Source organism: Rhineura floridana, chromosome 1 (genome assembly GCF_030035675.1).
Source record: "Rhineura floridana isolate rRhiFlo1 chromosome 1, rRhiFlo1.hap2, whole genome shotgun sequence".
NCBI lineage: Eukaryota > Metazoa > Chordata > Lepidosauria > Squamata > Rhineuridae > Rhineura > Rhineura floridana.
The window spans coordinates 286542134-286554743 of record NC_084480.1 but is presented as its reverse complement, the minus strand read 5'-3'; the positions used below and the strand labels follow the sequence as shown (position 1 = coordinate 286554743).

General features: G+C 35.7%; 1 protein-coding gene across 16 annotated transcripts in view; it reads right to left on the bottom strand.

Moving 5' to 3' along the window:
• VPS13B (vacuolar protein sorting 13 homolog B) overlaps nucleotides 1–12610 on the bottom strand; it is a 590935-nt gene that overhangs the window by 577583 nt on the left and 742 nt on the right. For all 16 annotated transcript variants that reach the window (XR_009759752.1, XM_061603977.1, XM_061603987.1 and 13 more), the window contains exon 2: nucleotides 12029–12195. Coding sequence is in view for 15 of the 16 variants with exons in the window: in XM_061603977.1 (XP_061459961.1) it covers nucleotides 12029–12175 (147 nt within the window). In the remaining variant the exon portion in view is untranslated. The remainder of the gene's footprint in view (nucleotides 1–12028; nucleotides 12196–12610) is intronic.

Genomic DNA, 12610 nt, shown 5'->3' with positions numbered 1-12610 from the left:
TAACACCTTCCCCCAACACACACACACACACTCCAGCTATCCAGTTTCTCACCATGAGTTGCATTATTCATTCATTCATTCCCTTTATTGTTTATACAATAAAAAAGTCTCAAAACAACTTGACAAAATAAAATATGAATCTTATTTTATTTCATGCAAATCATATGAATTTTGCCCACAAGCATCCACAACAAAGATCTCCCACTCCTTTTCCACAGTAGCAACAGAGCAAAAAGCATAAAAGAGAGAGACAATAAGCCACAGCTGATGTTCCTCTCCTCTTCCTGATCCTGCCAAATCTCGTGGGCCTCAAGGTTGCTCAGGCTGCTATCGAGGGATATGCAGGTGAATTTGCTGGCCTCTCCCATCTCTCTCCTCCTTATCTGCTGGATTGAACAGCATTTAGCATCCTCAAGAGAAGGGACTGTTGCAATGTTCATTAAACAGGGATTTCTAGGCTGACGATCAGTCAATAAGGCACACCTGGTCTCTCCTCTTCTTGGTCCTGACAAAAAGCACAGGTCTAAGGTCAGAAAGGCTGCTAGGAAGAGATTTGCTGGCCTCTCCACATCTCTCCTCCTTACCAGCAGCACAAACAGCATTCAGCTTCCTCTATGATCAGCTGTCTGTATTACCAGACTCAACTTAACCAGACCATTTTCCACTCAAAAAAGCTCTGCTGGACAGTTCACTGAGGGCACAACAGTGATGGAGTAAGTTTTCTTCAATGTCACTACACAGTAGGCACAATTATATGTTCTCACCTCTGTCAAGCTGTAGCTGGTCTGAGATTTGTGACAACCGTGCCTAGGCATTAGCTGGCCTGCTTCACTGATCGAAGGAGCCAATCAAATCCAAGGGTCCAATCAAGTTCCACATGGTCACAGGGCACATAGGAACCATCATGTTGATAGCCCTACCCACATCACCATTCCACAATGAGACAAAGGCCTCAACAAGAGTATCAGCCATGATGGCTGGAAAATCTCCCAGAGCATTTAGGAATTCTTCAGACCATAGTCTCTGGGAACAGATCATCTTAATAGATCCCTCATCTCTGCAAGGGGAGACAGCCACAGCTAATCCAAACTTCACCATAACAATGGAGTCAAACTCACCCTCCACAACCACTAGATCACTCCCAAGTCCACTCTGTAGCAAAGACCAGATCAACTGTGAGACCTGCAATATGCATTGGGCTGATAGTGTGTTGAGACAGCCCCATGGTTGTCATGGTGGCCATGAAATTCTGAAATGGCCCAAAAAGGTAGATTCAGCATGATTATTGAAATCTGACCCGCAAAGGAGGTCCTGTCCTGGAGCTCCAAGACCATACCAAACGCGACTTCTGCCAGCTCAGTCAGGGAGATTGTTGAGCAGCAGGGTGGCAGCACACCAATGACATCCCTCTTCTGTCTCTATGGCCCAACACTGGATGCATTCCCTGACAACGTGTTCCCATGTGGACTGGTTTCTAGGTGAGAAAAGTGTTGTTTTTATGGATGACTGCAATCCCTCTCCATCCTTTGACGTGGATTGCTGCAGCACTAAACACCCAGGCAGGCCAAACTGAGGCAGTTTATACACACACACGCAGCCCAACTCCCTTGTACAGTATTATAACAGTAGTACTATGTGAGGTAGCACCACGGTACATAACTTTAGTGCTACTGTTCAGTATTCAGACGTTTCTCTAGATCAGGCCAAGATCTATTGTGCTTATAAACTAGAATTTTATATAAGTTTCTATGAACTACTACTAAATTTCAGCAATTTCATATGAGAACTTTTGAAAAGATGTGACAGAAGAAACATGCAACAACATTCCCCCAGTGCTTCAAGAGAAAGTACAGAGCACAGCCTCCATCAGAGGAGATAACGGTAGTGAAGAAAATATACAAGTAGGTAACAGAAAGTTACTGAAAGCCAAAAAAACAACCTGTTCATCATTTATGACACCTACTTGACTCGCTCTTTGTTTTATAAATACAGGCCTGTTTCTTTTCAATTAATGTTATTATATGGAAAGGGAAGATGTCAAAATGTAGAATGCAAGTCAGATAACAAAAGCAGACAACCCAGACAACATTACTTAAGGATGCAATCCTATGCTCATTTACTTAAGAGTAACTCCATTGAACAGTGAATTACTTCTGAGCAAACATGTATAGGATTCAGCAGTAAATGAAACATCTATTTTGTATGCTTGCTTTTGTTTCCATTAAAAGAGCTTCTGTAATATGTTGACCGAAAGCTGCAAACCTGCCAAGTATATACACGCATACATTTGTCTGTTAAAAAAAAAAAGTAGAATATATATCTCATATTACTCTCCATAGAACAAATGTATTGGATATATTCCTTTTAATGACAAGCAAGTTAAACAGACACAACATACTCACTTCATTAAAAAAATCATCTCAAAAAGTCCAAAAATGTGCGCAGTTTAGCCAAGTATTTTGGGAATGCTCTAGAAGTTACTTTAAAATGTTTTTTATGCTGGAATGCAGAACATATTCTCAAAAAGCAGTCTCTTCTTTACTCTCCACATCATCTGGTAAACTTGATTTTGAATCTCCTCTTGGTTTCAGAAGCATTTATACTGTGGTATAACTCTATGGTAGCTCTTTCTATTCTGGCTCAGATACCGTTGTGTGTAATGATTTTAAACTTCATAAACACTGATCAGTGTAGGTGAAGAGGAAAATCATGTTCAGCTATTAATCCTTTCTCTTCATATGGAATCAAAAATCTTTCTAATTTTAATCATGAGTGTGGTGCAGACATATATTTCATTTATAAGAATATAAACTGCAAGTCCATTAAAATACCATGGTGGTGTACAATAAAATCATTAAAGCATAAAATTCTAAAATCAAAATATGAATCAAATAACCAACACTGAATCAAATTAATTATCTAAAAATGCTTGGTAAAACAAAAAATTAACAGTAATTAGGTAAATGTACATGCAAAGCTAAGATGCATCCAAACTCAGCAGAAGGCAATGGTAAACGACCTCTGAATACCTCTTACCACGAAAATCCTATGAACAGAGTATCCAAAATGCAACTTGAGATAGTAATGGAAGATGAGATCCCCAGGTCAGAAGGCACTCAACAAGCTACTGGGGGCATACAAAGGACAAGTATGAGCAGCGCTGTGACTAATGATGCAGCTGGGTCAAACCCAAAAGGAAGCCCAGACGCTGATGTGCACAGGTGCGAAAGGAGAGTCCAGAATTGTACGACGCACACAATAGGAACATGGAATGTAAGAAGCATGAACCAGGGAAAGTCAGAAATTGTCAAGCAAGAAATGGAACATAACATTACAATACTTGGCGTGAGTGAATTAAAATGGACAGGAATGGGACATTTTCAATCAGGCAACTACAAAATATTTTATGCAGGAAATGAGAAATTAAGAAGAAATGGGGTTGCTTTAATAGTGAGAAGTGATGTAGTAAGAGCAATTAGGAGCTACAACGCAAGGTCTGAGAGAGTGATATCAATGAGATTTAACAGGAAACCTATTAACATAACCATCATCCAAGTCTACACTCCAACAGCAAATGCAGAAGAAGAGGAATTGGAGAGATTTTATGCAGAAGTACAAGGAGAAATTGATCACACACCAAAACAAGATGTTCTGATAATCATGGGCAACTGGAATGCAAAAGTAGGAAACAGAGAAGAACTAGGAACTGTGGGGAAATGGGGCTTAGGAGACAGAAATGAGGCAGGAGAAACACTTATTGAGTTCTGTGAAGCAGATAATTTGTTTCTTGCAAACACCTTTTTGATCAACCAAAATGATGACCGTACATGTGGACATCACCAAATGGTCAATACAGAAATCAAATTGATTATATAATTGGTAGCAGAAGATGGAGAACTTCCATACTTTCTTTTTTTTTTTTTTATATAATTTTTATTCAAATTTTTCCAAAAACAAACAAAACAAAGTAAGAAAAAACATAACAATATTACAACAAAAAATGAAAATAAAATGGTTGACTTCCGATTTGTCACAGATCAGCTATAAGTATATAATATACATCAAACCTGTCCCTTAATATATATACATACAAAATCCCTTTTCTCCATAAGCTGTCTTAATTAATCATCAAATCCCAGTATCATCATTTTATTTTGATCTTTCGACAAAAAGTCTAAGAGAGGCTTCCAATCCTTAAGGAATGTATCTGTCGATTTTTCTCTAAGTAAACACGTCAATTTATCCATTTCTACTAAGTCCATTAATTTCAATAGCCATTCTTCCATTGTTGGTATTGAATCCATTTTCCACTTTTGTGCATATAATAATCTTGCTGCCGTAATCATATATAATATTATTCTTCCATATTTCTTTTCTATTTGTTTATCCATAAAGCCCAATAAAAAAAATTCTGGTTTTGACTGAATATTTATTTTTAAAATTTTTTGCATCTTCCTGCCTATCTGTGCCCAGAATAATTTTGCCTTTTTACATGACCACCACATATGATAAAAAGATCCTTCTTGTTGTTTACATTTCCAACAAACATTAGAGACATTACTATACATTTTTGACAGCTTTTCTGGAGTCATGTACCAACGGTACATCATTTTATAAAAGTTTTCTTTAAGATTATAACATAATGTAAATTTCAAACCTTTTTTCCACATATTTTCCCATTGATCCATTTGTATGTTATGACCAAAATTTTTTGCCCACTTTACCATGCACTCTTTTACTTGTTCTTCCTCCATATCCATTTTCAATAAAAGTTTATACATTTTTGCAATTATGTTTTCATCATTTGTACACAAACCTATTTCAAAATCAGATTTATTTATTTCAAACCCATACATTTTCTTGTCCATTTTATATCTTTCTAACAATTGTAAATAGGCAAACCAATGAAAACTATATCCTTCCTTTATCAATTGTTCTCTCTCTTTCATTATGTGTTCTCCATGTACATTTTCTAATAGTTCTTGATAAGTTAACCATTTCTCTTTTCCAGACATTTCTCTTCTATAAAACGCTTCTTGACTTGAGACACATAATGGTATTTTCGAATAAAACCTTGGTTTGTATCTATTCCATATTTTCAACAGAGGACGTCTTATAAAATGATTATTAAAGTCTACATTTACTTTTACTTTGTCATACCATAGATATCCATGCCATCCCCACTTCAAATTGTGGCCCTCCAAATCCAATAGTCTTTTATTCCTCAATAAGATCCATTCCTTTATCCAGACTAAACAGCAGGCAGCAAAATAAAGTCTCAAATTTGGTAATCCCAGTCCTCCTCTTTCTTTAGCGTCTTGAAGTAATTTAAATTTAACTCTTGGTTTTTTTCCTTGCCATACAAATTTAGAAATATCTTTTTGCCATTGTTTAAAAGGTAAATCAGAGGATATTACAGGTATTGTTTGAAACAAAAACATCATTCTCGGTAATACATTCATTTTTATCACAGATATTCTACCCATTAATGACAGTTGTAGTTTATCCCATCTTAGCAAATCTTTCTTAATCTCTGTCCATAATTTTTCGTAATTATTGTGAAACAACTTTGAGTTTTTATTTGTCATGATGATGCCTAGATATTTCAACTTTTTTTCTATTGTAAAATCTGTCTTGTCCATTAACTCTTTCTGTTCCCTTAAAGTTAAATTTTTCACCAACATCTTTGTTTTTTGATTGTTGATCTTAAATCCTGCTAAAGGTCCAAATTCTTTTAATTTGTCCATCAGTATATGAATTCCTTCCAAAGGGTTTTCTAGTACAATTATCAAATCATCAGCAAATGCTCTCAATTTATATTCTTCTTTTTTTATTTTTAATCCCGAAATCCTTTTATCTTGCCTTATATCTCTAAGCAGCACTTCTAAAACCAGAATAAATAAAAGGGGAGATAATGGACATCCCTGTCTTGTACCCTTTTGTATTTCACATGAATCCGTTAAGTCTCCATTAACAATTATCTGGGCCTTCTGTGATGTATAAATCGATCTGATCCATTTTATAAAGTTGTCTCCAAAATCCATTTGCTCCAAAACCTGGAACATAAATTTCCAATTCAAATTATCAAATGCTTTTTCAGCATCTAAAAAAATCAGAGCTGCTTGTTTATCATTTCGTTGTTCTAAATATTCCAACACATTCAAAACATTCCTGACGTTGTCACGTAATTGTCTTTTAGGTAAAAACCCTGATTGATCTTCCTGAATAAATTGTTGCAATATTATTTTCAATCTTTCAGCCAAAATCATTGTAAAAATTTTATAGTCATTGTTCAGTAGAGATATTGGCCGATAATTTTTTGTTTTAGTTAAATCTTGGTCCTCTTTAGGTATTAATGTTATATTAGCATTTTTCCAACTATCCGGTATCTTTCCCTCTTGCAAAATAGAATTCATTGTAGACTGTAAAGGTAGCAGGAGTTCTTCCTCCAAACATTTATAATACATTGCAGATAGCCCATCTGGTCCTGGTGCCTTTCCTAATTTAATTTTATTTATAGCTTCAGATATCTCTCTTGACGTAATAGGGCCATTAATAACTTGTCTCTGAAAATCTGTAATTTTAGGCAAATTCTGTTTAAATAAATACTCTTCTATTTTTTCAGATGGAATTTCTTGACACTTATACAATGTTGAGTAATATTGATGAAAAATCTTTTTGATTTTTACATTGTCTGTCAGCGTCTCATCTCCTTCTTGTATCTTTAAAATAATATTTTTTTGACGTTCTTTTCTTAATTTATATGCTAACCATTTCCCAGGTTTATTTGCAAATTCAAAAGTCCTTTGTTTAGCAAAATTTAATTTCCTTTCAATTTCTCTAACTGTCAACATTGATACTTGCTTCTGTAACATTTTAATTTGATTTACAATAGAAACTTTAGCTGGATTCTTTTTCAATTCTTCCTCTTTTTGTTTTATTTCTTCCAAAATTAATTGCATTTTCTGTTGTTTCTTTTTTTTTAATTCAGAATTACATTTAATAAAGTATCCCCTCATAAATGCCTTACTTGTATCCCAAACAATATTTTCACTTGTTCCTTTATGTAAATTATATTCAAAGAACTCCTTTAATTTCTTCTTACATTCTTGTACTACTTTATCATTCTGTAATAAAGATTCATTTAGTCTCCATCTAAATCCAAGATTTTTTTTTTTTAAAGTTAATATCACAGGATTATGGTCCGAAAAAGTTTTTGGTAATATATCCATTTTAAAAATATCCTTCGCTAAAATTTTTGACATCCAAATCATATCAATCCTCGAAAATGTTTTATGTCTTTCTGAAAAATAAGTAAATTCCTTTGCATTATCATTTATATATCTCCAGGTATCCACCAATTCTAGATGTTCCATGAGTTCAAAACAAATCTTCGGTAATTTACCTTGTGTCTCTTTGATATTTTTTTCAGAAAGCCTATCAATTTTTGGTGAGATTACCCCATTCCAGTCACCCATGACACACCAATGCTCATATGAAAACTCTGACAATTTTTCCATAAGTCCTGTATAAAACCTTGTTTTATCTTCATTGGGGGCATAAATACCCACTATCAAAATGTTTGTACCTTGTAAAGTAATTTCAACCCCCACAAATCTACCACTATCGTCCAATAATACCAATTTAGGAAGCAATTGTGGGTTAATATAGAGAACAACTCCATTTTTTTTTTTTGGTCCAGCTGAAATAAATTCTTCACCCAAATTTTTACAAATCAAATATTTAGAATCTTTCTTCTGAATATGAGTTTCTTGTAGACAAATTATATCCAATTTTAATTTTTTCAAATAATGAAACACTTTCTTTCTCTTCTGCGCCGTGTTGGCTCCATTTATATTCCAAGTTAGGTATTTGTAATCCATCGTTAAGCGTGTATTTTAAAATTTGCCTGATGCTCCTTTTGATCCATCATCTTCCTTCCCCTCCTCTGCGTATCCTTGTTGACTTTGTTTCCCAGGAACTGTATCCATATCTTTGAGTTTATCTTCTTCCATATCTTTTGAAGCTTTTCTCAAGAAGTCCCTTGCTTTTTGAACCGTATTCAATCTATATTTCTGTTGTCTGAATGTAAAAATCACTCCTTCTGGAACGTCCCACCTAAATTGAATTTTGCATTGCTTAAGTTTTTCTGTAAGGAAAGCATATTCTTTTCTCTTACGTAAAAGTCTAATAGGAATTTCCTTCATCACCAGTATTTCCTTACCATCAATTTTAAAGGTATATTTAAAGTGTTGCTGTAAAACCATATCTCTGGTCGTTTTCTTTACGAAGTGAACAAGCACATCTCTTGGAATTTTTTTCATTGTTGCATATCTGGAGTTAATTCTATAAACTTTGTCTATTTCAAATTCCATCCTATCTTCATTCAAGTCCAGAAATTTTACTAAAGCATTAACAATTTTGTCTCTAATGTCTTCACCTGTTTCCTCTGGGATTGCACGGAATCTCAAACAATGCTCTTTATTTCTCATTTCAGTCATAGCTAAATAGTCCAAATTTTTTTCTAGTTCCAGATTTAGTATATCTGTTCTATTCTCCAAGGTTTGTACCTTTTCTTTAGTATTTTTTGCATCCTCCTTTATTTGCCCAATTGTCCCTTTAATCTCATCCACTTGTGTTTTAATATAGTCTCTTATATCTGTCAATTCAGTTTTCATTTCATTCATTTCCTGTTTCATAGCATTGATCCCTTCCATTATTTTTTTAAACATTTCTGGGGGTATATCCTCTTCCTGTGTATCAATAGAACCTCTTCGCCCCTTGGTTGTTTTTTTAGTTGCCATTTTCAAAAAGAAGCCTTTAATTTCTAATATTAATCACTATTTCAGAACCTAGAGGCAATCTATTTCTTTTCTTTTTTCTCTCCACCGAAAAAAGAGTTAATATTCCAGGCCTATTATTGAAATCCAGCCAGCAGTTCTTATCTGCATCCAAGAATGCAAAACAATTCTGTTGCCAAGACTAAACAGTTATTAGCATATACGAGCAGCGGATTTATCCAAAAAGAAATAGTCCAAAGAGAAAATTAGTCCAAAATATAATAATTGCCTCTCATCCGTTTTTAAACTTTATAACTCCATATTCAAGCCAGCTTTTTGTCGTAAAAAAAGTATATAAGTTGTTTATATTTTCTTTCTTCCTTAATTATATTTAAAAGAGAAAAGGTATGACTCACCCAGGTTTCTCAGTTGCTGATTCATAAACAAATCCCTTTTATTGCAGTAATGTAAGCCGAATGATAAGATTTAGGTAGAAGTGGGCTCGCTGGTTAAGAACGTTTTAAAAAGAAAAAACGCTTCGCTTTATCCCAGTGCAGCTTGCGTGGAAGTCCAGACTCCGTCTTCAGCCGATCGGCTTGCCTTCTTATCTCAGGAATTTCCTGATCAATTCCAGCCGCCGACAGCTCAACGAAGTCTTGTGGGAGATCTGATCGGTTCTCCTATACCTTGGAGAACATTTGAGCCAGTCCAAGATTCCTCTTGGCTGGCTTTTAACCTGGAAAAAGCTTCCTCTGAGGCAGAGCTCCCTCAGAGACAACCACCAGCCAGCACCACTTCCCGGAAGTCCCGAGAACTTCCATACTTTCTGCGAAAACAAGACCAGGAGCAGACTGTGGTACGGATCATGAACTGGTCCTATCGAAAATCAGAGTAAAGCTAAAGAAGAAGAACAAAGCAATCATAATGCCAAAATACAAGTTAAATAACATCCCAGAAGAACATAAAAATCGAATAAGGAACAGATTTGCAGCTGTAAACATAGCTGACAGAGAACCAGAAGTACTATGGAGTGAAGTCAGAGACATTATCAGGGAAGAATGCAAAAAGACAATACCTCTAGTTAAAAAGAGAGAAAGACCTCAATGGATGACTGAAGAAACTCTTAAAATGGTTAGAGAGAGAAGGAAAGCAAAAGCAAAAGGAGATACATACATGGTTAGAACCCTAAATGCAACAATATAGCAACTAGTACATAGGGACAAAGAGAACTATTACAATAGTTATTGTATAGAAATAGAAGAGGACAACAAAAAGGGTAGAACAAGAGTCCTATTCCAAAAGATTAGAGAAGTTACAGAGTAAACCAAGAGTAGGGATGTTGAATAATCAACAGGGGAACACACTGACTGACCGAGATGAAATAAAAGGAAGATGGAAACAATACACTGAAGAACGCTATAAAAGAGATGCAAGGATCAGGGCCGGTTCTAAAGGGCGTCCAGGTTGGGTACTGGCCTGAGGGCCCCGGAGCTACAGGAGCCCCTGAGGGGCCCCTCCGCTCCCCTTTCATGATCCGCCCCCCCACACTCCCCCCTTACCTGTCAGCCAGCTTTTTAGCATTGCCCTTAATGAAGATGGCAGCCGCAGCTTCCCTAAGGTACTGAAGCTGCTGCCACCATCTTAGTTGATGGCAGAGATGTGCGCGCGTAGCATGATTCACTAGAAAAGCCAATAATGCTGGGAAAAACAGAAGGGAGTAGAAAAAGAGGAAGGCCAAACAAGAGATGTATTGATTCCATAAAGGAAGCCACAGACCTGAACTTACAAGATCTGAACAGGGTGGTTCACGACAGATGCTACTGGAGGTCACCAATTCATAGGGTCGCCATAAATCATAATTGACTTGAAGGCACATAACAACAAACATGGAAAGTTTACCAAAGTAAGTTTCTTATATTATAAAGAGCAATTATAAAAATGCACAATGACTCAGAAGTAATTTTTGTTGACCAATAGAGTTTACTCCCCAAAGGAAAAAGGTAACATCAAGATCCAGTTATATGATTTGCACACATACTGAAAGAACCACACATGCAATCATCCCTTCAATGTCTTTGTTTTGGTACAACAATTCCCACATCTTGTCTCTTCAGCAGTGTAATTGCAGTGGCAAAACATGTAACAGGTGCAGATATGGTTCTCCCCATATACACATGTTGCATTGTTGGATCCCAACCAAAGTTACTTTCTCCAAGTCCACAGAAATAACAAGTTATTTATTACCAACTTTCAACAAAAGCTTATTGTTACAACATTAAAATCCATTTTGCAGGCTAATAGAATATGTCTTTTCTATTAGACAGATATAATTAGACATATATGCAGGACAGAAATAGCTTAAATTAGCATGTATCAACTGAAAATATGAAGTGGAAAATAAAGCGCGTTTTCAAGAAATTCATGATAGTGAAAACAACTTCAACAGGCCTGTAGTGTTTTCTTGAAATACATCATAGAAAAGAATTATGTTAATATAGCAGGTGTCTCTCTACCTCAAACAATGGAAATACAAACTGAGCTCCTTTTAAATACATGAAAATATCAAATCCCTCCATGAATAATATGTAATGAATAAAGATATGAAGGCCTGGGAAAAAACCAGAAAAATTATAGGAATTTTTTTTTTCAATTGGTGGGGAGGGAAATGGAAAATTTGGAAAAGAGGAAGGGAGGGAGGAAAAATCTTTCCCTGAATTTTTCTGGACTTTTTCCAGGCTTCCACATCTCTAGTGGAGAAGAATCATCCTTCATGAAGCTCTTAGATCAAACAGTGGGGGCACAATATTGGTGGCTTCTGTGCTGCAAGACCTACTGTGTCCTCCCTATACAGAAGATGTGACTAAAAAGTGCTTGTTGTTTATGGAAAAGCAAGTCCAGCAGTGCAGAACCAGGTGGCCTGCAACAGTGCAATGGGGGGGGGGGTTCTTTTCCTGCAATAGGGATAGGGAAGTTTCACAAACATGGAAGAAAAAAATGTAAAATAGTTTCATACATTTAAAAAAAATGTTTAAAAAGTATCCAAAAGCGGTAAGGCACCATTTGCACCCTAAGTTCACATAAATTTTATTCCAAACTGTTTACTCCTGAGAAATATGGAATCCCAGTACAATAACGATTTTTTTTAAATGCCACACACCTAAAGTAAAATGAATTTAGGATACCTTATTTTAATAATGTTACATATATTTAAATATATTTATTTGATTTAGGCACAAACAACAATATACCTGTTCAAGTACATCAAGTTTTAGTTCAAGCTTGCTAAGAACAACATCTCCTCCCCAGAGTGACAGCTGTAGATCAGATGGCTTCAAGTTCTTAATGTAGCGATTCACATAGCTCATTAGAATAGGAGTCACATATGACTCAAGCATTGTGCCTTTGTTGACAGAACCTTTTAAAAAAAAAGAAAAGAAATCATGTTGTATCATACCAGGCATAATATATGGTAGAGAACTACCAGAAGCTTTCAAACCAGATCACTTGGGATATAAACTGATATAGTCTGATATAGTTTAAGAGCTACACATTTCTACTGAGAAATAAGTCTCATTGAGTTGTGGGGTTTATTCCCAAAAGAGCAAGCATAGGATTACAGCCATAGCCACCATATGCAAACTTACTCTATCAAGCAAAGTGAGACTTCCAGTGAGCATGCATAGGCTTAGCCTATAATGTAGGAGGTCCCTGTAAACTTAGTGAACCCACAGATGACTGAACACAACGTTCACTTAAATAAAGATGTTCTCCCTTAACTGGTTTGCAGCACAAGGTGTTAAGCAGCAATTCCAAGACTCACACATTATATC